Source organism: Megascapheus bottae, chromosome X (assembly GCF_031878675.1).
Source record: "Megascapheus bottae isolate mThoBot1 chromosome X, mThoBot2.hap1, whole genome shotgun sequence".
NCBI classification, from domain to species: domain Eukaryota; kingdom Metazoa; phylum Chordata; class Mammalia; order Rodentia; family Geomyidae; genus Megascapheus; species Megascapheus bottae.
This window is the reverse complement of record NC_143547.1, coordinates 48,608,736-48,636,291: the sequence shown is the minus strand read 5'-3', so window position 1 is coordinate 48,636,291 and position 27,556 is coordinate 48,608,736. Positions and strand designations below refer to the sequence as shown.

Genomic DNA, 27,556 nt, shown 5'->3' with positions numbered 1-27,556 from the left:
TGACAAGAAAATAAAATTTAGAAAGAATATTTGTGTCTATTAAAAAATAGAAATCCCAAAAAGTAGTGGACTATAGTTCACACAGTCACACACACACATACATACACACATTGGTGGTTCTGTCAAGAGTACCTTTTGAGGTGAGGGACCACAGAAGTTACAGGAGTTTCAGTAGTGAATGGATATAGCCTTCCTGTTTTCATTGGCAATCTCAGGAAGCTGAACAGAGAGGTACAATGGCCAGCATGGAGCATGGAAACCCTAACAGTTGTAAAGAAGGGGGAACTGATACAAAAGAACATTTGAAAAATTCAACTGCACTGTTGGTTGTGAACAAATAAGATTATTCAGGGGGGGAATGCAGAAAACTTGGGAGCACAAAAAGAGGAGAGAGAAAGCTTCAGTGAGTGAACTGGGTAGAAGCATTGCAGAGATGAAAGAAACGAAGGGCAATTAACACTTGACCATAACAAGCAGATTTGTGTGCGAGCCAAAAGGCTCCAAATACCATAAAGCACTAGGGAAAGTCTTACTTCCTTCTTAGAATAAGCCATGCCACCATGGGAGAAGCCATTTTGTCCTGTGTCGAGGAATTCAAGGCCAACTCCAGCAAAGGTAAAGAGACCTTGCCAGAGACAGAATGCAAAAAAACTAAAGGGCTGTGAGGGGTTTGCCTTAAGAAATAGAGCATTTGCCTATCATGTATGAGGTCCTGAATTAGATTTCCATTACTGAGGAAAAAAAATTCAGCCGACCTTGCATTGTTCTGTCTCAGGGAACCTACAGCAAAGATCAGGTTCTTATCCACAAACTGCTAGCCTGGAGAAATTGATTCACCTACCAGCTATGCAGAGTTCCATGGGATGGGAAACTGAGCACTGTCAAAGACTGGAGTGGAAATTACTTCCCAGGTGAGTACACAAAAAGAGAGACCTAAAAGATGGCGCATGAGGTTAGAGTCCTGACTGGTACAGGTCTGCACAGAATCTCCATGGGACTTCCCTGCACAAGGACTTGAAGGCTCCTGAGATTAAAAACAAAAGGAAAAAGGAATCGGACTCAGGGCTTTGTGCATGTGAGGCAAGCACTCTACCAGTAGGCCATATTCCCAGCGCCCTAATTTTTTTATTCTACTTCTTTACAATTTCTTTTTTTTGTATTTGCTTCACTCTCATAATTATTTACATTACTTCTCCATTTAATATCCAATTGGTTGGACCTGCTTTATCATTTCCTGTTTATTTCTAGCTGTTGTTGCTGTTGTCATGGCTTTTTGTTTTGGTTTTGTTGAGGTAGGCACATCCCATATGGCCCAAGTTTGACTGAGGATTGCGGTCTTCCTACCTCAAAATGCCAAATTCTGGAATTGTGGATCTAAGTTACTTCAGACAGGTTTAAATGCGTGTGTGTGTGTGTGTGTGTGTGTGTGTGTGTGTGTGCACGCACGCGGGCAATCAAGGAATATGCGTGCACACACACATGCACTGCCCTGGGCACTGTTCCTCAGCTTTTGTGTTCAAGGCTAGCACTCTACCTCTTGATCCACAGCCATACTTCTGGCTTTTTGGTGGTTAACTGAAGAGGAAAGTTTCATGGACTTTCCTACATGGCTGGCTTTGAACTAAGATGCTCAGATCTCAGCTTCCTGAGTAAGTAGGATTACAGGCATAAGGCACTGGCATCTGGCCTTCAATATTTAATTTTTAATGCCCTCCCCTTTCCTTTCCTTTCTCACTTCTTCAGATTTTTTTAACTCTCACTGTCTTCAACTAGATGAATTTCCTCTTTCTCTCTCCTTGTTTTTCTTATCTTTATTTTTCCCTTCTACAATTATATTATTTTGGTTGCTTATTGATTTGCTGGGTTTTAAAAAACTCATTGTTTTGTTTTGTTTTGTTTTCTGCCGGTCTTAGGCCTGGAACTCAGGGCCTGGGAACTGTCCTTTCTGTTTTTGTGGTATCGAGGAATCAATCCCAGCGCTTCATGCATCTTAGGCAAGCACTCTACCTTCTCAGCTTCATGCATCTTCGGCAAGCACTCTACCTTCTCAGCTTCATGCATCTTAGGCAAGCACTCTACCTTCTCAGCCACCTTCCAGCCCCCCATTGTATCTTTAGCTGAATTTTTTTTGGTGGGTCATGGGACTTGAACTCAGCCTGAATGCTGTCGCTGAGCTCTTCAGCTCAAGGCTACCACCCTACCCTTGAGCCAAGCCCCACTTCCCATTTTCTAGAGGTTATTGGAGATAAGTCTCGGGTCCTTTTTTGCCTGGGCTGGCTTTGAACCTTGATTCTCAGATCTCAGCCTCCTGAGCAGCTAAGATTACAGGCATTAGCCATCATACCGGCTTTGCTGAATCTTTTCTATTTCTTCCCTTCTTCCTCCTCCACTCATTATTATTTTTCCCTCTTCTATTATCATGCTTTTTGATATTCAATGGTGTCATTTGTCTATTTTCTTCCATTTCTACTTTACTCACTAATATCTTCATACTTCACACTGTTACTTTTGCTAGTTTAATTCTCTAGTGTTGTTGGAGTTGTGGAAACATAAATAGTATGATCACAGTCCAACCTAGTCCAGCAAAAAAAAGTATGAAACCTATCTGAAAAGTAACTAAAGCAAAAAGGGTTGGAGATCTAACTAAAGTAGTAGAGATCATCTGTTTAGCAAACATGAGGCCTTAGCTCAAACTCAGTGCCATCAAACATTGAAAAACTATGATACAAAGCTGGGCACCGGTGGCTTATGCCTGTACTCCTAACTATTCAGGAGGCCGAGATCTGAGGATCACGGTTCAAAGCCAGCCCAGGCAGGAAAGTCCATGAGACACTAATCTCCTATAAACTACTCAAAAGAAGCCAGAAGTGGTGCTGAGGCTCAAGTAGTAGAGTGATAGCCTTGAGCACAAATAGTCTCAGGGACAGAGCCCAGACCTTGAGTTCAAGCCCCAGAACCATCATTTGTGTGTGTATACTGGCACTGGAGCTTACACATAGAAGCTAGGTACTGTCCCTGAACTATTTTGATCAAGACTAGTGCTCTACAACTTGAGCCAATAGCTCCACTTCTAGCTTTTTCTCTCCTCAGATCTCAGGTATGAGCCAACAGCGCCTGGCTCCACTTCTGGCTTTCTGGTGCTTAATTTAGATAAAGAATCTCTCAGACTTTTACTTCCCGGACTGGTTTCAAACCTAAATCCTCAGATCTTAGCCTCCTGAGTAATTATGATTACAGATGATAGCCACCAGCACCTGGCATCTTTTTTATTTTTTAACTACAGACTTACTTTTAAAGCTTCTTTTTAATCCTCTGGGTCTTTCCTTGTCTCCTTTTTGTTCCATCTTATTTGAAAACCTCTTAGTTTAAGACAAAAACCATAGTTTATAAATGTAATCTTTCATTTTCCAATGGAAATTTTTTCTTAATTTTTTTCCACTCCTGGAGCTTGAACTCAGGGCCTGAGCACTGTCCTTGGACTTTCTCAAGGCTAGAGCTCTACCACTTGATACTCAGCACCACTTCCAGGTTTTTCTATGTATGTGGTACCAAGGAATCGAAACCGGGTCTTCGTGCATGCTAGGTGAGCACTCTACCACTAGGCTCTGCTCCTGGCCCTTTTTCTTATTTTTGAAAGTACATTCCCTGGCCATAAAGAAAATGCAAATTAAAATAACTCCAAGATACCATTTCACACTAGCTAGAATGGCCAACTTTGTGAATTAGAACAACAAATATTCACAGGGATGTGAAGGAAAAGAAACTCTTCTGTACTGGTATTGAAAATGGTACAACCACCCCAGACAGCAGTCCGGAGGTTTCGCAAAACACTCATCATAGATCAGCCATACCATTTATAGGCATCTACCGAGAACACCACAAGGCAGAATGTGATACAGACACTAGTACCACAGCCACATTCGTTGCCACAATATTCATAATAGCCAAGATATGGAAACAGCCTAGGTGCCTCACAATAGACAAGTAGACCCAAAAACGATGGTGTCTATCCACAATGAAATTATTTTTGTCTGTTGTGGAGCCTGAAGTCTGGGGCCTGAGTGCTGTCCCTGAGCTCTTCACCTCAAGGCTCTTGCTCTAGCCCTTTAAGCCACAGCACCACTTCTGGTTTTAGGGTAGTTAATTAGAGAAAAGTGTCTCACAGACTTTGGGGCTGGGAGTGTGGCCTAGTGGTAGAGTGCTTGCCTAGGATACACAAAGCCCTAGGTTCAATTCCTCAATACCACAAACACAGAAAAAGCTGGAAGTGGTATTGTGGCTCAAGTGGTAGAGTGCTAGCCTTGAAAAAAAGGACAGTGCCCAGGCCTTGAGTTCAAGTCCCAGGACTGGCAAAAAAATACTTAGATGTCTTATTCTTGTCTCTGTGTGTGATGATACTGGGCCTTGAACTTGGGGCCTTAAGCTGTTACTTAGCTTTTTCTTGTCATGGCTGGTGTTGTACCACTTGACCTGCACCCCAACTTCCAGCTTTGGGGTGGTAACTGGAGTTAAAAGGCTATTCTTGTATTGAGGCCAGGAGTTTGGCCTAGTGGTAGAGTGCTTGCCTATCATGCATGAAGACCCAGGTTCATTTCCTTGGTACCACATACATAGAAAAAAGCCGGAAGTGGTGCTGAGGCTCAAGTGGTAGAGCTCTAGCCTTGAAAAAGCCCAAGAACAGTACTCAGACCCTGAGGTCAAGCCCCAGGACTGGCAAATAAAAAAGGCTCTTGTATTTGTCTGCCTGTGCTGGCTTCAAACTTGGATCTTCAACTCTCAGCCTCCTGAGTAGCTAGGAATGCAGGTGTAGCTAGAAATACAGGTGTGAGCCACCTGTACCTGGCAGTTGTCTCACTCTTCATGAAGACCTAGAATGAAAGAAATGTTTAATTTTGTACAATAGCAATTTACAAAAACAAACAAGCTTGCTAATATACCTAAATATATTGTAAAGAAGGTTAAATCCAAATTACATCTAAGGCAGAATGTAACACATTAAAATAATTTGTTCAAATAATCAAACTCTAGGATGTCTTCTGTAAGGCTTTAATTAAGCAGTCTCAACAGCCATTTGAGTCCTGGGCAGCCTGGGCAGAAAATCCATGAGACTCTTACCTTCAATTAACGATCAAAAAGCTAGAAGTGAGCCAGATATCGGTGGCTCATGACTGTAATCCTAGCTTCTCAGGTTTTGGATGATCAAGGTTTAAAGCCACCGCAGGCATGAAAGTCCGTGAGACACTTATCACCAATTAACTACCAGAAAACTGGAAGTGGTGCTGTGGCTCAAAGTTGGTAGAATGCTAGCCTTGAACAAAATCACTCAGGAACAGCACCCAAGGCCCGAGTTCAAGCCCCCTAACTGACAAAAAAAACCCACTGGACGTGCATCACTTTTATAATAGCAATAAAATGTTTTAAGTAAGAAACAAATTGTTGGGGCCAGGAGTGGTAGAGCCCTCACCTAGCATGCAGGTTCAATTCCTAGGTAGCACGTGCACAGAAAAAAAAAAAAGCCAGAAATGGTGCTGTGGCTCAAGTGGCAGAGCGCTAGCCTTAAGCAAAAAGTGTCCAAGGACAGTGCTCAGGCCCGAAGTTCAAACCCCAGGATTGGCAAAAAAAAAAAAAGTGGGGCCGGGCATTTGGCCTAGTGGTACAGTGTTTTCGATTCCTAGCACCACAAACATGGAAAAAGCCTGAAGTGGTGCTGTGGCTCAAATGGCAGGGCGCTAGCCTTGAGCAAAAAAGTGTCTAAGGACAGTGCCTAGGCCCTGAGTTTAACCTCCAGGACTGGCAAAAAAAATGTTTAAGACATGAAAAAAAATTGCTGGAAGCGGATCTGTGGCAGAATTAGTAAAGTGCTAACTTTACGCAAAAGAAAAGGAAAAAGGAAGAGGAAAAGGAAAGGGAAGGAAGGAAGGAAGGAAGGTAAAAGAAAGAGAGAGAGACAGAGAGAGAGAGAAGAAAAGAGAGAGAGAGAGACTTAAGGACAGCAGCCAGGCCTGAATTGAAACTCCAGGACTGGCATATATGTGGTTAACATTGAGATTCCCTGAAAAAAAAAAACAGATACTTAAAAGAGAGACAACAGTTTCTCTATAATTGCAATCCAAGAATCACACAGGTTCCTTCAAGACAGGCATCCATGGGGCTGGGAGTATGGACTAGTGTTAGAGTGCTCACCTAGCATTCATGAAGCCCTGGGTTCGATTCCTCATTATCACACACACAGAAAAAGCCAGAAGTGGTGCTGTGGCTCAAGTGGTAGAGTTCTAGCCTTGAGAAAGTCCAACGGTATTGTATAGGCCCTGAGCTCAAGCACCAGAACTGGGAAAAAAAGAATATTTTCCTTTCTAAACACTTTTTTTTGTCAGTTGTGGGGCTTGAACTCTGACTCTGTGCGCTGTCTCTGAGTGCAAACACTTTTTGTGTCTAGATGAGTCATTTTCCAATGCGTTTTTGTCCAGGGTAAGAGACAAAGAACAAAGGGTGAACCAATCAACAGTAATATTAACTAGACACTAAGTTGGCAATGAACTTTTCAACTTTGTGGGGTGGGGAAGGGAGGGAAATTGGGAAAAACCAGGAAGGAAGTAACAATGTTCCAGAATTGTACTCTGTACTGTACTGTAACTGTAACCCCTAGGTACATCAATCACCCTTACAATATAATAAAATAAAAGATATACCCTTGCTCCATAGGGGAAGTTGCAGGGGAAAACCTGGTGTTTTGTACTTTTCTCTTTCTTTTCCTCTTGCTGCTAAATAATTGTTTAAGGCCTAAAATTTGAATAAATAAATAAGGTGCCTAACTGTTGTTATTGTTGTTTTTTTCCAGTCTTGGGCCTTGAGCTCAGGACCTGAGCACTGTCCTTGGGATTTCTCAAGACTAGAGCTCTAGGGGGCCGGGAGTTTGACCTAGTGGTAGAGTGCTTGCCTAGCATGCACGAAGACCCAGGTTCGATTCCTTGGTACCCCACACACATAGCAAAAAGCCGGAAGTGGTGCTGAGGCTCAAGTGGTAGAGCTCTAGCCTTGAGAAAGTCCAAGGACAGTGCTCAGGCCCTGAGCTCAAGCCCAGGACTGGCAAAAAAAAAAAGAAAAAGAAAAAGACTAGAGCTCTACCACTTGAGCCTCAGCACCACTTCCGGCTTTTTCTATATATGTGGTACCGAGGAATCGAACCCGGGTCTTCATGCATGCTAGGCAAGCACTTTAACCACTAGGCCAAACTCCCGGCCCCACTCCCCATATGTTTTTAATCAAGCCATTTATTGTTATTCATTGATACATTTGTTGTTCTTTCTGAACTCCTAGCTAGTATTTTTAATGCTTTTTCTCTGGTCTATCTTATTTCAGACTGATGGCTTTCTATTTTAATCCAGAAGGAAAGGCATTGGGTAATAGGAGTGCTTGAGACAAGACTTGGCATGACATTGGCAGCGGCAGTCTCCTTCCTCTGAGTTGGCAGCTGCAAAGTTAGGTGTACCAACCAAGTTGAGGACGCAAAGATGACAAAGCGATTGGCACCGCGCCTACATCTCACACCTTGCGGAGGAGGACGCAGGACTGCGACTGCGCGCAGATGACTGCGACTGCGCACAGATGACTGTGGCTGCGCACACGTGACTGTGTACGTCACTAAGAGTACGTTCCACTCTCGAACCTTCTAAGGAAACGTTGAAAAAGCGAAGCCTGTATAGTGTTCCATCGTGGCCTAACTAGCGACCTGTACTTCTGAGAAATCCCCTACCTACCATCTTACTCGGCTGCCGCGGGGGGAGCGGGAAAGAAGGCCAATCATCATAACCTTCTTCAGGTAGGGAAATCCCATCTCTGAGATGAGGAAGGTCAGTGCCGCTAGTTTCTGGCGAATGGTGAAAGAAAAGGTAGAAAACTATGCGCTATTCCCTCAGTCTCCAACCTTCTCAACGTTTCCATCATCACTAAGGGCCTAGGCCGCTGAGCCGCCATTTTAGACTTGGGGGTTCTGAGGAAGGGCTTTGTCTTTTTTTTGTCGAGTTATTCCCCCAACTTGACCCAAACAATGACCTTAAGTTTCGCTGGTGTACTTTGCCAGTCGAGGCCTATGCTTTTGAACCATCTTTTTTGTTCTTTTTTTCCTCAACTTGACTCGGTTGCCGTGGTCCCCTCCCCCACTGCCTCCCTCCACTACTGCCCCCCCACAACTCTTCCCTCAACTTGACCTTCCCTCAAGTCTGCTGCCACCTAGCTTGCTACTGCTCCATTTCCCTCCCTATCTGAACTACTTGCTGCTGGTCCTCTCTGTTTGCCTGGGGCTAGGTTCCTCTAACATCTCTCCTTTTATCCTGTCCCCAAAGGTAGACATCTAATTCTGTAGCTATGTCTGAAAAGCAGGAACCTGGCTTTTCTAACGAGAACAGCCATGTGAACGTTTCCCTGATGCTCAAAGGCAACGGAGAACATTTGAACAATGGTAAGTCCCTACTTTCTTACCCATGTCCTCAGGAAGAGCACCTGCTCCAATCGTGGGGTCAGACATGCTCACGGGCTTTCTTTTTTTTGTAATTATTTCTTTTAATAATATTTTTTTGTGTTGAAAGGTGATGTACAGAGAGGTTACAGTTACATAAGTAAGTTAATAGATACATTTCATGTCTCGAACAGTGTTATCCCCTTCCTTGTTTTCTCCCACTTTCTTCCTCTCCTTATTTATTTGCTTTTAAAAAAAATACCTGTACAAAAGAGTTTAAATTCCACAAGTAAAATTATGACTTTACAGAATTCTTTTTTTCCCTCAGCCCTAGGGCTTCTTTTGCTCAAGGTTAGCACTCTACCACTTGAGTCACACTGCCAATTCCAGCTTTTTCCATTTACATGATACTGAGAAATTGAACCCAGGGCTTTTTGCATGCGAGGCAACCACTTTACCATTAGGCCACATTCCCAGCCTCTTGGAGTTCATTTAAAAAGTATTCTTTTATATGATCATATGCATATAGCTATTGAGCCTTTGTGATTTATATCTTTGAAATAACTGAGCAGCAGAGGAGAAAGCACCTCACCACCTCATATCCTGTCTCCCCAGGATTTTTGCTTATCCCAACTCCTTTCTGTCAACTAATGTGTGTGTGCAGGTTTTGTGTTGTTTTTTGCAGGGAGGGAAATGTTATGTTTTGGATTTGATATTGTGTGTGTATCTGTCTGTCTGTGTGCCAGTACTGGCGCTGAACTTACGGCCTGGGTCCTGTCTCTTAACTTTCTCGCTAAGGGTAGTGCTCTACCATTTAAACCACAGCTACACTTCTTACATTTTGCTGGTTAATTGCAGATAAAAGTCTAAAGGCTTCCTTGCCCGGGCTGGCTTTGAGCTAAGATCCTTGATTTGACCCTCCTGGGTAACTAAGATTACAGATATGAACCACTGGCATCTGGCTTGCTTTTTTTCTTTTTTCTTCCTTTCTTCCTTCCATCCTTCCTTCCTTCCTTCCTTCCTTCCTTCCTTCCTTTCTTCCTTCCTGCTTTCTTGCTTTCTTTCTTTCTTGCCAGTCCTGGAGCTTGAACTCAGGTCCTAGTCACTGCCCTTGGACACATTTTGCTCAAGGCTAGCTCTCTGCCACTTGAGCCACAGCGCCACTTCTGGCTGTTTTCTGTGTATGTTGTTCTGGGGAATCAAACCTAGGACTTCATGCATGCTAGGCAAGCATGTTATCACCAGGCCAAACTCCTGGTTGTTTTTTTCTTTTAACCTCACATAAAATACATAGAGAGCCTGGTATCTGTCGCCCATACCTGTAATTCCAAATATTCAGGAGGCTGAGATTGGAGAATCCAGTTTCAAACCCAGCCTTATGGTAGGAAAGTCTGTGAGATTCTTATTTCCAGTTAACCAGCAAGAAATCAGGAGTGGAGGTGTAGCTTAAGTAGCAAAGCACCAGCCTTGAGCAAAAAGGCCAAGCAAGACCACAGCACCCCTGAATTCAAGTCCCAGTATGTGTACACACACACACATTTTAAGATAAAAAAAATTCCAGAATCCTAGACTATTATAACAGTTCATCACATTTAAAGAGCAGAGATAAGATATTTCAACCTGGGCGCTGGTGGCTCATGCCCAGATTTCTAACTGAACTCTGGAGATCTCAATTGGAAAGCCAGCCTGGGCAGGAAAGACCATGAGACTCTTACCTCCAATTAACCACCAGAAAACAAGAAGTGGTGCCGTGTCTCAAAGTGGTAGAGTGCTGGCTTTGAGCAAAAAGAAATTCAGGGGGGCCAGGAGTTTAGCCTAATGGTAGAGTGTTTGCCTAGCATGCATGAAGACCCGGGTTCGATTCCTCAGTACCACATACATTAAAAAAAACTGGAAGTGGTGCTGTGGCTCAAGTGGTAGAGCTCTAGCCTTGAGAAAAGTCCAAGGACAGTGCTCAGATCCTGAGTTCAAGCGACACAACTGGTAAAAATAAATAAATAAATAAAAATTCAGGAACAGCACCCAGACCAAGATCAAGCCCCATGATTGACAAAAACAGAATAAAAATCATAAAATATTTTTAATTCTCCCTTTCCTTCCAAAGGAGGAAGTTAGTTATGGAGGTTTTGTTTTGGGGTTTTATTTGTGGGCGGAGTCAGTCATGGAGTTTGAACTCAGGGCCTGGGCTATATTGCTCAAGGCTAGCACTTGAGGCACAGCTCCTCTTCCAGTTTGGGGGTTGGTTTTTTTTTTGAGTGCTTAATTGAAGTAAAGCATCTCACAGGCACTTTACTGCCTGTGCTGACTTCAAACCACAGTCCTCAGATCTCAGCCACCTAAATAGTAGGATTACAGATGTAAGCCACTGGAGCTCAGTGGGTTGCTTTAAAAAAAAAACTATTTTTTTAGTCTTTTCTTTTTTTATTCTGGGAATTGAACCCAGGACACTGTACTTACTAAGCAGGTGCTTTGCCACTGAGCTACATCCCATCCACTTCTTGTTATTTTATGGGCCCATTAGCAATACAAGTTCCAGTTTCAGAGTTGTTAAATGCTGTTGTCTCTTGTCCAACTTCATTATAGGATGCTAACAACATCTTGGCTATGTTTAGGTTCAGTAAAATCATTAAACTTAAATCCATTGGTGGGTTGGTTGGTTGGTTGTTTTGTTTTTTGTCTTGAAATTTTTATTTTTTGTTTTTTATTTTATGTATTTATTTTTTTGCCAGTCCTGGGGCTTGAACTCAGGATCTGAGCACTGTCCTAGGGATTTCTCAAGGCTAGAGCTCTGCCACTTGAGCCACAGAATCACTTCTGGCTTTTTCTAAGGAATGAAACCTGGGTCTTAGTGCATGCTAGGCAAGCACTCTACCACTAGGCCAAACTCCCAGCCCATTGTTTTATTTTTTGTCATGGGGCTTGAACTTGGGGCCTTGCTGCTGTCCCTGTGCTCTTTTGCTCAAGGCTAAGGCTCTACCACATTGAGCCACAGCTCCACTTCTGTCTTTTTCTGAGTAGTTTATTGGCAATACGAGTTTCACAGACTTTCCTGCCCTGGCTGGCTTGGAATCATAGTCCTCAGATCTCAGCCTCCTGAATAGCTAGGATTGCAGGTATGAGCCAACAGCACTTGACAATCCATTGGTTTTTGAAGAAGGAATAATAGGAGCTGGTGACAGAGCAAGGGCTTTTCTGCCACTAGCAGATCAAGTACAACCTGTCCTCCAATCCTTTCCCCTTCCTTTCACACTCCTCGTTGCTTTTGATTTGGGTTTTACATTAACCTTATTTTTCATATTTATAGATGATTTCACCAGGAAGTTCACTGATGGATCATCGTTAGGGTAAGTTACAAAACATTTTGTGGTCAGTCATGGGTCTTGAACTCAGATCCAGGCACTGTCCCTGACCTTTTTCACTCAAAGCTAGTGCTTTGTCACTGTGAGCCACATCATCACTTCCAATTCTCTGGTGGTTAACTGGATATGAGTCCCATGAACTTTCCTGCCTAAACTGGTTTTGAATTGTCATTCTTAGATCTCAGCTTCCCCAGTACAAAACTTTTGATTCACAATAGTAATTGCTTTTTTGTGGTAATAATTGATTTCAGCCACATGACGAAAAGGCTATCTTGTTATATGCTTTGATAAACAATACAGAATTTCATTCTGCCACAGGGCAGAACAACAGTAGCTAGGAGTTCCTTTTCCAACACAAAAGACTTCTACCTGCAGATTCTGTGATTGTCTCAAAAAAAAAAAGATTGCTACTAGAACATCTGAGTTCTTGGGAATCTTAATTTCTTGTGTTAGTCTTCAGCCTTTGTTTCAGAGTATGGTAGGTGTCAATTTCTGCTTTGTATTCAGCTTTCAGCTGAGGATATCCCCCTCCAAAGCAAGCAAATCAGCATTGTTAATAAATCCAAAGAGTGGGGTGAGATGTATTTTGCCATAGAGAACCGATAACTGAAGCTTATTTATTTTATGAGAGCAACTGTTCCCTCTTGGAAAAGCACAACCTAATTGATTAGAAAAGCACACATTTCACTAGTGAAGATGGTTTAGGATCATCATACTACTACAGGTACAGAACTTTATTACTGATAAAGCTGTTGTGATTTGCGGGTATTTTTCATTTGTTTTGTTTCTTTTGTTGTTGTCATTGTGTGTGTGTGTGTGTGTGTGTGTGTGTGTGCCCTAGTACTGGGAATTGAACTCAGGGCCTGGGTACTGTCCCTTAAGCTTTTTTTGCTCAAGATTGGTGTTCTAACACTTGACCTAGAGCTCCACTTTGGTTTTGGGGTGGGTAATTGGAGATGATAGTCTCACAGAGTTCTCTACCTAGGAGAACTAGGATTGCAGGCATGACCCACCAGTATCTGACTGTAATAAACCTGCTTTTGCCAGGTGTGGTGGCTCATGCTTGTAATCCTAGTTATTCAGGAGGCTGAGATCTGGGGATCAAAGTTCAAAGCCAGCCCAGGCACAAAAGGACCTGAGACTCATCTCCAGTTAAACTGTCTAGAAAACTAGAAGTGGGGCTTGATTCAAGGGTAGGGTGGTAGCCTTCAGCTGAAGAGCTCGAGATAGCAAACAGGCCGAGTTTAAGCCACATGATCCACAATAAGTAAGTAAATAAATAAATAAGCCTTTTATTTACAGATATTAGAAAGCAAAATTAGCTTACCAGAAGCAAGGTATCAGTGACTCATACCTGTAATCCTGCCTTCTCAGAAAGTTAAGATCTGAGGAACCAGGTGTGAACCCAATCTGGGCAGGAAAGTGTGTATAATCCTTATTTCTAATTAATCACCAAAACACCAAAAGTAGAATTGGGAGCATGGACTAGTGGTGGAATTCTAGCCTAGCATACACAATGTCCTGACTTCAATTTCCCAGTACCACATACAAAGAAAAAGCTGACAGTGGTGCTGTGGCTCAAGTGGTAGAGCATTAGCCTTGAGAAAGCCCAAGGACAGTACCCAGGCCCTGAGCTCAAGCCCAGGACTGGCAAAAAAAAAAGCCAGGGGCTAGGCTGCCGGTAGCTCAAACCAGTAATCCTAGCTACTCAGGAGACTGAGATCAGAGAATCATGGTTCAAAGCCAGCCTGGGTATGAAAAGTGTGAGACTCTCATCACCAATTAACCATTAGAAAACCAAAAGCGGTGCTGTGGCTCAAAGTGGTAGAGTGCTAGCCTTGAGCTGAAGAGCTCAAGGAGAGCACCCAGACACAGAGTTCAACCCCCACGACTGAAAAAAAAAGCCAAAAGTAGAGCTGAGGCTCAAATAGTAGAATACTATCCTTGAACATAAAAGCTCAGGGAAATTCGCCATGGCGGGATCTGGATCCGCCACTGTGTCCGGGGCAGGGACCCCAGTGGCAGGGCCCTCAGGCCGCGACCTCTTTGCTGAGGGGCTTCTAGAGTTCGTGCGGCCGGCTGTGCAACAGCTTGACTCCCGCGTTCACGCGGTCAGAGAGAGCCAGGTAGAGCTCCGGGAACAAATTGACAATCTCGCTACAGAACTGTGCCGTATCAATGAGGATCAGAAAGTGGCCCTGGATCTCGACCCCTACGTTAAGAAACTGCTTAATGCCAGACGCCGTGTTGTCTTGGTCAACAACATTCTACAGAATGCCCAGGAACGGCTGAGGTGGCTAAACCACAATGTGGCCAAGGAAACTGCGCGCAGGAGGGCAATGCTGGATTCAGGAGTGTATCGTCCTGGCTCCCCAAGCAAGTAACAGAAGGTGGGGCTGTGACCCAAGTGGCACAAGTACTGCTCCCCAGCTGCCTTGTTTCAAGACATGAAGATTCCAGGAAACAATACGATTGATCTTGGGACATCAGAAAGGCAGCACTGTGGTTTCTTTTGAAGCACTTATTTATGTAGTGATCCTAAGAACCCCCTGTATAGCAGGACTCAAGCTCTGAAAGGACTATATTAGTTCTTGCTCCCTTCCAAAAATGAATCTTTACATTTTTAAGAAAGCTACATATTCACCTTTTTACATGCCTAGTTACCCAGACTATAGTAACCCATGCCTTTGTTAACATGCCTAGTTCCTTGGGCTTAGGCAGCATGTCCTTTACTTGTGATTTGCTTGTTTACAGTGAAGAGACAGGCAGAGTCAAGGTGAATAGCATCAGTCCACTTTCTTCTGTTGATTGCACTGGCCTGAATACAGAATTGCTGGGACCATTTAATTCAATAAATGCTTAAATACAGAAAAAAAAAAGCTCAGGGACAGTGCCCAGGCCTTGAGTTTAAGCCCCAAGACCAGCACACCACACACACACACACACACACGCACAGCACACGCACACGCACGCACGCACGCACACACACACAAAATAGGTTAGCAAACAAGAACAAACTGAGCGGGGCTGGGAGTTTGGCTTAGTGGTTAAAGTGCTTGCCTAGCATGCATGAAGACCCGGGTTCGATTCCTCAGTACCACATACATAGAAAAAAGCCGGAAGTGGTGCTGAGGCTCAAGTGGTAGAGCTCTAGCCTTGAGAAAGTCCAAGGACAGTGCTCAGGCCCTGAGCTCAAGCCCAGGACTGGCAAAAAAAAAGAACAAACTGAGCAAAAATCCGAACTGGAGCTTTTGGTCGAAAAGCAAAATAAATACATCAGATGAAACACTTAAAATTGCAAAGATATTTTAAAAACTTCCAAATGAGAACAAATTCAATTCTCTGGCTATAAAATTGTGGTGAAAGCAGATCCATCCGTCTGAATTTGTTTCTTTCATATATGAAATGAAACTGTTGTATATAACTCCTAATAGCTTTAACATTCTGTTCAATGCATTGTCAAAATTCAATTTTTCCTTCATTTTATTTTTTATTTTTTGCCAGTCCAGAGGCTTCAACTCAGGGCTAGTGCATTATCACTTGAGCCACAGCACCTCTTCTGGCTTTTTCTGTGTATGTGGTACTAAGGAATGGAACCCAGGGCTTCGTGCATGCTAGGCAAGCATTCTACCTTTAGGCCACACTCCCGGCCTATCCTTCATTTTATTTTAACCCCTGTATTCTATGTAAAAAAAAAACTATATATATATTCTGGGGCCGGGAGTTTGGCCTAGTAGTAGAATGCTTGCCTGGCATGCACAAAGACCCAAGTTCAATTCCTTGATACCACAAACATAGAAAAAGTCCTAAATGGTGCTGTGGCTCAAGTGGTAGAGCTCTAGCCTTGAGAAAAGCCCAAAGACAATGCTTAGGCACTGAGTTCAAGCCCTAGGACAAATATGTGTGTGCGTGTGTGTGTGTGTGTGTGTGTGTGTGTGTGTGTATGTGTATGTGTCTCTCGGTTTTCTTAGGGTATCTAAATTTTAAATTTCATAATTTCCTTATGGCCTTTCCATACATGCATATAATATATTTGTTCCCATTCACTCCACTCTATAATACCTTTTAGCCTCAACTCCCCTTATTTTGACTTTGACAAAATATTAAAATGGATTTCATTATGTGATCTGTTTTAAATTACATACAATTGAGTATTGGGGCAATAGTGATTGTTATATGATTTATTTCTAGCCAAGGTAATACACTTCACCTGCAAGATGTTCTTCAGAAAGAGGCCAGCAGTGATGATGATATCAATGATCACCAAAATGTAAGTGGGGCAAGGAGAACACAAAAACACTGATATGTGGGAACCTGAGGAACATGGAAAATGACAAAGGGAAAGATCCAAAGATGCTAACATATGTGTATTGTTAGGATATGATGTCCACTAAAATTTGAACTTCACTGAGAATGTATTTGGCTAGACATCGTAATCTTTTTCATAAGTCCCGTTAGAGCCTTGAAATAAAAATAAATAGAAAATAGACAGACAAGACAGACAGAAAAGTGCAGTTTCCCATTCTTGTTTGAAAAAGGAAAAGCAAACATGTATGTGAAATTTGTCTTTGAGAATGGGATCCTAAATATGTTTGCAGGTCTCCAAACTGCTTAAAGGTCAGTCATAGGAAGATCTAATCTAACAAAGTCATGTTGTGCTTTTATTTCCTATAATAATTGTAGCTTGCTATTGAATATTTCTGTTAATGGGGAATTAATTGCCTTCCAAGTGAGCCTGTTCAATCTTTAAAGAGATCTGTTATTAGTACTTTTTGGCTTATGCTAAGTGGAGAGCTGTCTTGCTGTAGTTTAAACTAGTTATTCTAGTTCAATTCCTTTGAACCATATATAACAAATTGAATGCTGCTTCCATATGACCTTTAGAGAGGTTGACCTTTACAGATATTGGCTGTGCCAATTCACCTTTGTTCTAGTAATACCCTAGAGTTCCCTTTTCTTTACATTTTCACTAACACATAGCATTGACCTTTTGACAATAGTTATCCTAACAGGTGTAATTTATGCCTTACTGTATTGGCTTTGAATTGCATTTCCCTGATTAGTGATGTGTTGAGTACCATTCCACATTGCTCTTGGCTATTAGTAGATCTTCTGTGGAAAACAATGTCTTTTTTGTGTGCCAGTCCTGAGGTTTGAATGCAAGGCCTGAGTTCCATCCCTGGGCTTTTTTGCTCAAGGCTGGTATTCTATCACTTGAGCCACAGCTTCACTTCTGGCTTTGTGCTGGTGAACTGGAAATAAGAGTCTCATGGACTTTACTGCCTGGGCCAGCTTTGAACTGAGGTCCTTAGATCTCAGCCCCTTGGGTGGCTGGTATTACAGGGAAGAGCCACCAGTTCCAGCTTAATCTTATTTTTATTTTTTTATTATTTTTTGTGGGCCTGGGCGCTGTCCCTGAGCTATTCAGCTCAAGGCTACCGCCCTATCCCTTGAGCCACAACCCTACTTCCTATTTTCTAGTAATTAATTGGAGATAAGAGTCTCATGTTCTTTAGTGCCTGGGCTGGCTTTGAACCTCAACCCTTAGCCTCCTGAGTAGCTAGGATTACAGGTGTGAGCCTCACAAAACAAAGTTGTTATTGTTGTTATTTTGCTAGTCCCGGGGCTTGAACTCAGGACCTGAGCACTATCCTTAGGCTTTCTCAAGGTTAGAAGCTCTACCACATGAGCCACAGCACCACTTCCATTTTTTTCTGTGTATATAGTACCAAGGAATCAAACCTGAGTCTTCATGCATGTTAGGAAAACACTTTTACCACTAGGCCACACTCACAGCCCTTAATCTTATTTTTAATAAGATTATTTTTAATAAGATAATTGTGCAAATATGAGTGGAGTATGATGTGCTGTTTAGATGGCATACTATTTTGATTACATAGCGGTATAATGTAGTATAAAATCAAGAATATAATTCCTTTCTTTGTTTCCAACAAATGTAAAGTAGTTGTCATGGTAATTATGCTCCAAATACTGAATTAGCAAGTACTGAGCTATTCCTAGAGTAAATACAGTTTTGGTTCCTGAGAGCCTCCTATCATATTTGTAGAGATGAAAAATAACTACCCCCAGACCCAAAATTATTTCCCTTCAGTAAGTAGAATAAAAGAATAAAAAAACCCTCCTATTCGAAAAATCTCCAAGGACCCAAATAAACAGGAACTTCTGGACCCTAGTCAGCCATTGTTGGCACAGGTGTCCATGATCTCCAGGAACTAACCTATTTTGTGTCAAAATTAGACTGCATGTATATAGCATTATATAGCATTTGTTTCCCGAACCATAAAACTACTCTTTGACAATTGAATGGGACCCAGCCTGCGTCAGTTTCCACCAGCCCTGGGAAGCTCCCTAATCCCTATCTTATCTCACTTGACCACCTGATGGGTGTAAACCTGTGATTTTTGCCTTTAAAAAGAATGTGTAAACCCTGACTGTCAACTTCTCCCCCCACCTCACTGCGTCACTGCTTTGGGGTGCACGTGGACAAGTTCCCTGCCTGGCATGTAACCCGCAATAAGCCTTGCTTTTGCATTTCGGACATCTCTATCTCGGTGATTTTCTTTGGGGACCCCGTCTCAGGGCACAACAATATTCATATCCACTGATCAAGATATAGCTTTTTTATGTGTGCTATTGTTTAAAGGTGCTTCTGAGGTAAAGCTGGTGATTAAGCCTTGTCCCAACTTTATTTTTCATTGTTTGAGGCTATCACTTCACAACATGAACAGTAAGACTGCCAGAACTTCTATGTAATATTGTTTTCCTCTTTGACTTTCTTTCTTAACCTTAATCACTCTACACAAAGAAGGAAGATGAGAGTGGCTTCAGTGACAGTGACCCTGAAGATAACGTGAGCATCATCATTGGCAAAATAACAATAAATCCTGCCATTTTGAAGTATGTACCTTAAGCTTACTTGGGTTGTGAGATATCTAGGGGAAAACACAGTACAAAAAGATAGTAAGACTTGCCTATCCATTACCTGTGCTTGGAATATTGCCCTTGATATCAAATAGAAAATAATGTAGGTGTTCAGTTAAATCCATAGTAACTGACATGTCAGTTACTTTAAGACTACAGACTACTTTAGATATCAGGAGTAGGGTGTGTGTGGGAGGGGGTTGTTTTTGGTTTGTTTTGGTCCTGGTAATAGGGATTAAACTCAGGGCCTGGGTATTGTCCCTGAGCTCTTTTTTCTCAAAGCAAGCACTTTACCACTTCAACCACAGCTCCATTTCTGGTGTTTTGGTAGTTAACTGGAGATAAGAATCTCAAAGGCTTTCTTGCCAGGGTTGGCTTTGAATCATGATTCCAAGATCTCAGCCTCCCAAGTAGCTAGGATTACAGGCTTAAGACTTGGGTGCTCAGCTGTTGGTTTGTTGGGGGTGGTGATTTTTTCTTTTCTTTTTTTTTTTGTATTTTGGGTATTAGACTTTTAAGGAGTTTGTTGTTACTGTTGTAGCATGCTGTTATTTTTGTTGATAACTTCTTTTGTTTTGCTAGTCCTAGGGCTTGAAATCAGGACCTGGGCACTGTCCTTGGGCTTTCTCAAGGCTAGAGTTCTACTACTTAGGCCACAACACCACTTCCAGCTTTTGCTGTGTATGTGGTACCAAGGAATTGAACCCAGGGCTTCGTGCATGCTAGGCAAGCACTCTATCACTAGGCTACACTCCTGACCTTCTCTGCCTTTCTTAATTGGAAGATGTCCTACTATATAATTAAAGTAAGAATCTTCAATCAACCTCCTTTCTAGTGGGAATAGGACATCTTTTTAGGAATGTATACTCGTATAAGTGACTGTTTAACTTGCTGATGTCATTGTATTCATAATTAATGACACTGTACCTCTGTACCCTAGGCAAATGCTTTTGAACTGTCAAACTAGACAAAACTTGGGAGCATCTACATCAGGTATCTTCCTTCTTTTTTGTATTGTTACTGAAGTTATTCCCTGATCATCCCCTGTGTGTTTGGAACTCCTCTGTGACATACCCGTTTGTGACATACCCATTTGTGTGTTTCACCCACATAGGAGTATTAGTATGACTATAAGCTTCAGTGATAGGGTGAGCTTGTTCTTTGCAATTTCAGGCAAAAGGAACCTTATCTTTAAAGAGCTTTCTATAGGGCTGGGATTGTGGCTAGTGGTAGAGTGTTTGCCTAGCATGCATGAATCCCTGGGTTTGATTCCTCTGTACTACATACATAGAAAAAGCCAGGAGTGGCACTGTGGCTCAAGAGGCAGAGTGCAAGCCTTGAGCAAAAACTGTCCAAGGATAGTGCCCAATCTCTGAGTTTGAGCTCCAGGACTGGAAAAAAAAAAAGCTCTCCATGCAGCCAGACACTGGTGGCTCATGCCCGTAATCTTAGCTACTCAGGATTCTGAGTGCTGAGGCTCACAGTTCAAAGCCAGCCCACGAGTGAAAGTCTGTGAGAGTCTTATCTCCAATTAACCACCAGAAAACCAGAAACGGGGCTGTGACTTAAAGTGATAGAGCACTAGGCTTGAATGAGAGCTCAAGGACAGCACCCAGGCCCAGAGTTCAAGCCCCATGACCAACAAAAAACAAAGAAACAAAAAACTCTCTCTCAGTGAAGTATTTTCTGCTGATTGGTTGAAGAGCCTAAGAACTTGAAGGTTATTCTTCCTTGTTTCATCTACCTTCACTAAGTTCAAAATAAGGCAGATCTCGTCTCTCTAAATTTTACAGACTCTTCTTTTTTTATTATTATTTTGCCTATTGTGGGGCTCAAATTCGGGGCTGGGCTGCTGTCTCTGAGCTCTTCACCTCAAGGCTATCTCCCTACCCCTGGGCCTGGGCATTGTCCCTGAGCTCTTCAGCTCAAGGGTACTGCCCTACCCCTTGAGCCACAGCACCACTTCTGGTTTTCTAGTGGTTAATTGGAGATAAGAATCTCATGGACTTTAGTGCCTGGGCTGGCTTTGAACTGCTATCCTCAGATCTCAGTCTCCTGAGTAGCTAGAATTACAGTAGTGAGCCACCACATCCAGCTAAATTTTACAGACTCTTAATGAACATAGCCAACCCCATAGCAACTTTATAGCAGAATCCATGCCGAAGGAACAGTTATTCATGGGCATATATATTTCTTTTTTTGCCAGTCCTGGGGCTTGAACTCAGGGCCTGGGCACTGTCCTTGAGCTTTCTTAAAGGCTAGTGCTGTACCACTTGAGTTACAGAACCACTTTTGGCTTTTTTCAGTTTATTTGGTACTACAGAGTCAAACCCAGGTCTTCGTGCAGGCTAGGCAGCCACTCTACCACTAGGCCAAACTCTCAGCCCCCCCAAGATCTTTTTTTTTTGTTTTATCAGTAGTGGAGTTTGTACTCTGGGCCTGAGCTCTTCTTCAGCTAAAGACTACCATTCTATCGTTTGAGCCAAAATACCATTTCAGGTTTTCTAATGGTTAATTGGAGATAAGAGTTTCATGGACTTTAGTGCTTGAGCTGGCTTGGAACCACAGTCCTCAGATCTCAGCCTACAGAGTAGCTAGTATTACAGGCATGAGCCACTGGTACCTGGCCTAAAATTTCTTTAAAAGGATTTACATTCCAAACATTTATCAGATGCCACATTTTAGTCATGAAGTATGAAACTCTACTGGTACACAGAAAGATCTTTTTTCTTGAGTATCAGGCAGAGAAGAAGAGTAAGCTAGTTTTGTCCAATGAAAATTTGTTTTCCCCCTTTGATACTCAAAGCTCTGCACTCACAGAAAACAAAATCTGGTTTAGGTCTCTTCTAGAAACTTAGAACAGTAAAGGCCATTCCTGATGAGCTCTTAGAAATGAGGAACATGTTATTAGAAACTGAGAAAAAGAGGTACTGTTCTTAATGAATTAGATAAGTAGGTCTGATCCAAAGGACCCAATGATAGCCTTTTTTGTTTTTGTACCAGTACTGGGGCTTGAACTCAGGGGTGGGCACTGTCCCTCAGCATTTCTAGTCAAGACTGGCACTTTATCACTTGAACCACACAGCTCCATTTTCAGTTTTTTGGTGTTTAATTGAAGATAAACATCTCTAGGTTTTGTCTTTCCTTGATGATTTCAAACCAGTTCTCAGATCTTAGCCTCCTTAGTAGCTAGAATTACAGGCATGAATCACCAGTTCTAAGCTGGATTTTTTTTTTACCAGTCCTGGGGTTTGAACTCAAGGCCTGAGCATTGTCCTTGGGCTTTCTCAAGGCTAGAATTCTACCACTTGATCCACAGCACCACTTCTGGCTTTTTTCTATGTGTGTTACCGAGGAGTCAAACTCAGTTCTTCATGCATGCTAGGCAAGCATTCTACCACAAGGCCAAACTCCAGGCACCAAGCTGGAATTTTTTTGTCTCTTCTTTTTTGGTAGTAAGTATCACCTACTAGGCAAGCACTTTTCCACTGAGCTATATCACAGCCCTGATTCTTTTTAATGAAGAAAAACAGCAAGTTTCATTCAACATAAGTGAAGATTTTTTTGCCCTAGATACATGAATTTATAAAACTCATTCACTGTGTTAGCCAAAAGTGGCTCTGGATGTGTCTTTTAATTTATTTAATTAAACATTCTATTTTTAATTAAATGGTTTCAGAGGAGAATATCGGTGAAACAATTGGTTTTGAAGCTTAGAGTCAGGTAGACATGTGAGTAATAAAAATAATTTAATGTTTACCATATTCAGTAATAATCACTATTATTATTATGACATTTGCATACAGTACTATTCTTAAGTACTGAGGAGAATGGACAAATGTAAAAAACTAGACCAACATGCATATTATTTCAGTAGCTCCGGTAGAGCCATACAAATACGTTTTTTGTGCCAGTTCTGGGGCTTGAACTGGGTCCTACATGCTGACCCTGAGCTTTTCTGATCAAACCTAGTACTCTACAACTTGGGCCACTTCCAGCTTTTTTGGTGCTTAATTGAAGATAAGAGTCTCATAGACTTTCCTGCCCAAGCTGGCTTCAAACCTCAATCCTCAGATCACAACCTCCTAAGTAGCTGGGATTACAGACATGAGCCAACAGTGTCTGGCTCTTTACCCATTATACACTGGAATATATATAATGTTTAAATATATTTTTTCAGAAAAATATCCTCAACACTTATAAGTGGTAGAGTGCTGGTATTGAGCCAAAGAGCTCAGGGAGAGCACCCAGGCCCAGAGTTCAAGTTTTACAACAAACAAAAAACATAATCAAATCTTTCTTTTTCTTGTTGGTCATGTGGCTTGAGTTACCTGTGGCTGGCTGGATTAAGTTTTGACCTTTTCTGTTCTTAATTCATATATGGTAGCACAGGAGAGTGAAGGAAAAGGACAAATATGTCTCACTAAGGGTGGATTCTCTTATTTCTACATTGACCTTATGAGGATTACTAGATATAGATCTAAATTGGAATTCTGGTTTTTTTTATTTATTTAATTCAGTTCCAATAATCCAGGAAGATTTAGAGGTGAAATTTTCTATTTTTTGCTTTGTATATTTTTACTTACGCGCCTGAAATTTGATAATGCTTGACTATTCGTGTGTGGGATCAGCAAGACCTCATAGTAGCTCTTTCTGCAGGTGGAGGTAGGAGTACATCACTGGAAAGTAGAAAGGAGAAAGTAACTAAGTGTCTTTCTTTCAGTTTCCACCATCAATACCACTACTGAAGAAGAAGAAAAAGAAAATGCAAGCCCAACATCTGCTTATCTCCATGAGTAAAATTGTGACAAATTGAGTTTTAAAGATAATTGCATGAACTGTGGCTCAGAAGACATAGTATTTGGCTAACAAGCATTCAGGTCTATGATCCCAGCACCCTCCCCCCAAAAACAACACCCTAAAAGTAATGAATGGCTTCATCTCTACCATATAACTCAAAGGAAATCAGTGTAAGAATGTAGTCAGATTTGCGAACTAATCTGGAATGTACCATCTCCGTTGAATCTTAAGTGTTTTGAAAATTGAAAAATATTGCTCAGTCCGGGTAACAACAACAAAAAAAAATCTAAAAGTCACTTACTTGTCGCAGCGAAACTGCTTATGGAGCCGAATAAACACAGCTTGTTTTGAAAACTTTGTGTTTCTGTATGAAAGTTTCTAACATTATTCTTTCTCGACTACATTAGTTACCTCAGGATTTATCTTTAAAAAAAAACTGGCTCGTTCCTGGACTCCTTGCTACTTAGGAGGCTGAGATCTGAGGATCATGATTCAAAGCCAGCCCAGGCAAGAAAGTGTGACACTCCTACATCCATTTAACCATCAAAAGGCCAAAAGTGCAACTGTGGTTCAACTGGTAGAGCATTAGCTTTGAGCAAAAAAGCTCAAGGACAGTGAGTGCCCTGAGTTCAGGACTGGCAAAACACACACACACACACACACACACACACACACACACACGCACACACACACGAGAATTGAGAGTGGACGGAGAATAAACATAAACTTATAGGAATGAGCAAGCTTCCAGGAAAGGAAATCACTGTTCCTAAAGAAATTATAAGCAGGGTCAGGAGTTTAGCCTAGTGGTAGAGTGCTTGCCTAGCATGCAAAAAAAAAATTTCTGGGGAAGATGTTGGCAGTGCAGGATGAGTCTTTCTGAGTTCTTGCCAAGATACTAGTTGTAGCATTATAATGGAAAGTTTATACCCAAAAATTGATTCTAAGTAAGCTTTAGCACCACAGAGATCTCAGTCAGAGAGGAAAAAGGCAGGAAGCCGGCTCAAGAAGACATAGGATAGGGGAGGAGGGAAAACAAGATGAGGGGAGGGGGTGCGGGAGGGAAATGGGGACCAAAACATGAGAAGGGGTAGCAATGATGGTTAAGAAATGTATCTTCTATCTGGCGAATATAATGTAAACCTATTACAATAAAAATTTTTAAAAAAAGAAATTAGAAGCAATGGCTGGTGGCTCCTGCCTGTTACCCCAGAACTCAGGGGGCTAAGGCAGGAAGATAATGAATTCAAGGCCAGCCAGGGTTACATAGCAAGACTTAGTCTCAAATAAAAAAAATAGCCGGGCTTGGTCCCTTAGTTGGTGAAGAGATTATTGATGTTTCTAGACTCCTGAATGATTAAATGTTAAATATTAAGTTAGTAACTTTGGATATGAACCAGCATATTTCCCCTAAGCTTTCTTTATTCCTTTTCATTCCTGTATCTTCTTTGTCCACTGTGCATTCTCAAGTATCTTTGAGCTCATGGGTCCCTTCTTCTGTATGATCTATTGTGCTATTATAATCTTGTGACACATTTTAAGTTTTGCTTAATGTATTTTCAAGCAGCAGCCTGAGTGTGGTCCTCTGATGCCTTATTTTGACCATTAGTTGAGGTCATAACTGCCTGAGTTAAGGATCTACATTTCCTGTTTATTCTTTCCTTTCCTTTTCTTTTCTCTTCTTTTCTTTTCTTTTCTTTTGTCATGGGTCTTCAACTCTGGGCCCGAGCACTGTCTCTGAGCTTTTCTACTCGAGGTTAGTGCTCTACCACTTTGAGCCACAGCTCCACTTTGTTTTCTAGTGGTAACTGGAGATAAGATTCTCACATCAAGAGCTGGTGGCTCAATCCTGTAATCCTAGCTTCTCAGGACGCCGAAATCTAATGATCATTGGTAATAGCCAGCAGCATGGGCTGGAAAGCCCATGAGAATTTCCAAGGGGCTTCAAGGAGAGAGAGGAGAGAGGGGGTGGGGGGAGTCATTCCTGTCTCAGCTGGCTTCAAACCCCTATCCACAGATCTCAGCGTCCTGAGTGAGGGTATACATTTCTTAAATGTGGTTAGTATGCTCTATCATCTATACATTCAATAGCTAGATATTTATTCCAGTTTCTGCAAATTGGGTTTGTTTGTCTTTTCAAGAAATTCAAGTTAGACTGTTTTCTTTAAGCTTATAATCACTTCTTCTGTTTCAACATTAGATGGCAGCAAAACCCCCTTTTTACCATGAATGTGCTCTACAAAGTCACATTTTGGTACTACAGTGAATTAGACCCAGATTCTTCACAATTCTGTAGTTGATGTTTTGTTCAATATGCACTGGGGAAAGTAACTTCAAACCTCTCAGGCTGATGTAGGACCAAATGCCTCAAACTCTGTGACTGTTTCTTTGCATTAGGTAGAAATTACCACAGAAAGGGGGTCTCTCTGTACATCACCCCAACAATAAAAATTAACATGAACTTCTTCTGTCTTTTTAATATGGGTTCCTAGTGCTATAAATTTACCCCTTAAGACTGCTTTTCGATGTCCCATAAGTTTTTTTGTGATGTATCTTGATTGTCATTACATTCAAGAAAGTTTTGAATATCTTCTTTGATTTGTTCTGTAACCCAGGAGTTATTTAGAAGTGTGTTGTTCAGCTTCCAAGTTTTTGAATATGTTTTATCCTTTACTGTGCTGTTCAGAACTAGTCTGATTCCACTGTTGTCAGAAAGCAGGGGATTATATAAGTCCTTTTGTATCTGCTTAGGTTTTTTGTGTGAACTATTATATGATCTATTTTGGATCTATGTGCTGCTGAGAAAAATGTATAGTATTTTGCCATTGGATGGAAGACTGTGCATATCTGTTAATCCCAGCTGGGATATGGTGTCATTTAACTCAGAGATGTCTTTGATTATCTTTAGCTTTTGTCTTTTGGTGAGAGTGGCGTATTGAAGTCTCCCACTGTGAGTGTGTTTGTGTCTATCTTGTCCTATAACTCTAAGAGAGCTTGCTTGATACTTAAGTGCTCCCATGTTGGGGGAGTAAATGTTTATAACTGTAATATTCTGGTTATGAATTGACCCCTTTACTAATACGTAGTGGCCATCTTAATTTTTATGTACTGATTTTACTGAGAAGTTAATTTTGTCAGAGATTAAGATTGCTATTCCAGCTTTTTTGCATGGTTGGAGTGGAAAATTCTTTTCCATCCCTTCACTTAGAGTTTGTTTCTGTCTTTGGCAGTGAGGTAGGTCTCTTGGAGACAGCATATTGATGGGTCTTGTTTCCTAAGGGAATGCAACACTTATTCACCAAGATTATTAGAGAACTTCCCTAACCTCAAAAGGGAAAATCGCACTCACTTACTCAAGCCTTCAGAACACCAAATAAGCAAGACCTTTCCAGCTTTTCGGATGGTTCATTGGAGCTAAAAGTCTCATGGACTTTCCTGCCTTGGCTGGCTTTGACCTGCCATCTCACATCTCACATCTCAGCCTCCTGAGTTGCTGGGATTACAGGGGTGTGAGCCACAGTGCCTGGCCTGCTTTCCTTTGAAGTTACTGCTTTCTCTGCTCTGCCTGGGATTCCATCATGATTTCCAGGGGAGAATTTGGGGGGGGGGTGGAAACCCCACCAAAGCAACCCTCAGCTGCCAGGAACTTGAGGACCAGGCCTGAGCTGGTGACCCACCCCAAATTCTGAGAACTAGCTGCTAGAAAATGGGAAAGTCTCATTTACAAGTTTCATTTACTGATTCTATTTATAATTGTCATTTCCTACTTGGATTTTTGTTTTCCTTTTTGTGTACCTGGGCCACTGCATAATTTCTTCTAGTTAAGTTGTTTTTGCTTTTGTTTTTTTGGGGGGGAGGGTGGGGGTCAGTCATGGGGCTTGAACTCTGGGCCTGGGTGCTACCACCCTGCTCTTGAACCACAGCAACACATCCAATTTTCTGGTGGTTCATTGGTGATAAGAGTCTCACAGACTTTCCTGCCCCAGGATGGTTTTGAACT

The 27,556-nt window shown here is 41.9% G+C and overlaps 1 protein-coding gene and 1 pseudogene across 1 annotated transcript; both read left to right on the top strand.

Moving 5' to 3' along the window:
- Positions 1-7,659: 7,659 nt before the first annotated feature.
- On the top strand, positions 7,660-23,910 carry LOC150041033 (uncharacterized). Its single transcript, XM_090326196.1, has 7 exons — positions 7,660-7,819; positions 8,343-8,458; positions 11,760-11,799; positions 16,006-16,084; positions 18,641-18,732; positions 19,697-19,749; positions 23,480-23,910. Exons 2-7 carry the CDS (start codon positions 8,365-8,367, stop codon positions 23,554-23,556), a joined length of 435 nt encoding a protein of 144 aa, XP_090182322.1. The 5' UTR covers positions 7,660-7,819; positions 8,343-8,364; the 3' UTR covers positions 23,557-23,910.
- Positions 13,786-14,693, top strand: LOC150041034 (SNARE-associated protein Snapin pseudogene; annotated as a pseudogene).
- Positions 23,911-27,556: the final 3,646 nt, after the last annotated feature.

Coding starts and splice junctions, on each gene's coding strand:
- LOC150041033 (XM_090326196.1), top strand. CDS start 8,365: ATGTCTGAAAAGCAGGAACCTGGCTTTTCTAACGAGAACAGCCATGTG. Junction 11,800..16,005: donor ACTGATGGATCATCGTTAGG/GTAAGTTACAAA, acceptor ATTTATTTCTAG/CCAAGGTAATACACTTCACC. Junction 19,750..23,479: donor CTTGGGAGCATCTACATCAG/GTATCTTCCTTC, acceptor TCTTTCTTTCAG/TTTCCACCATCAATACCACT.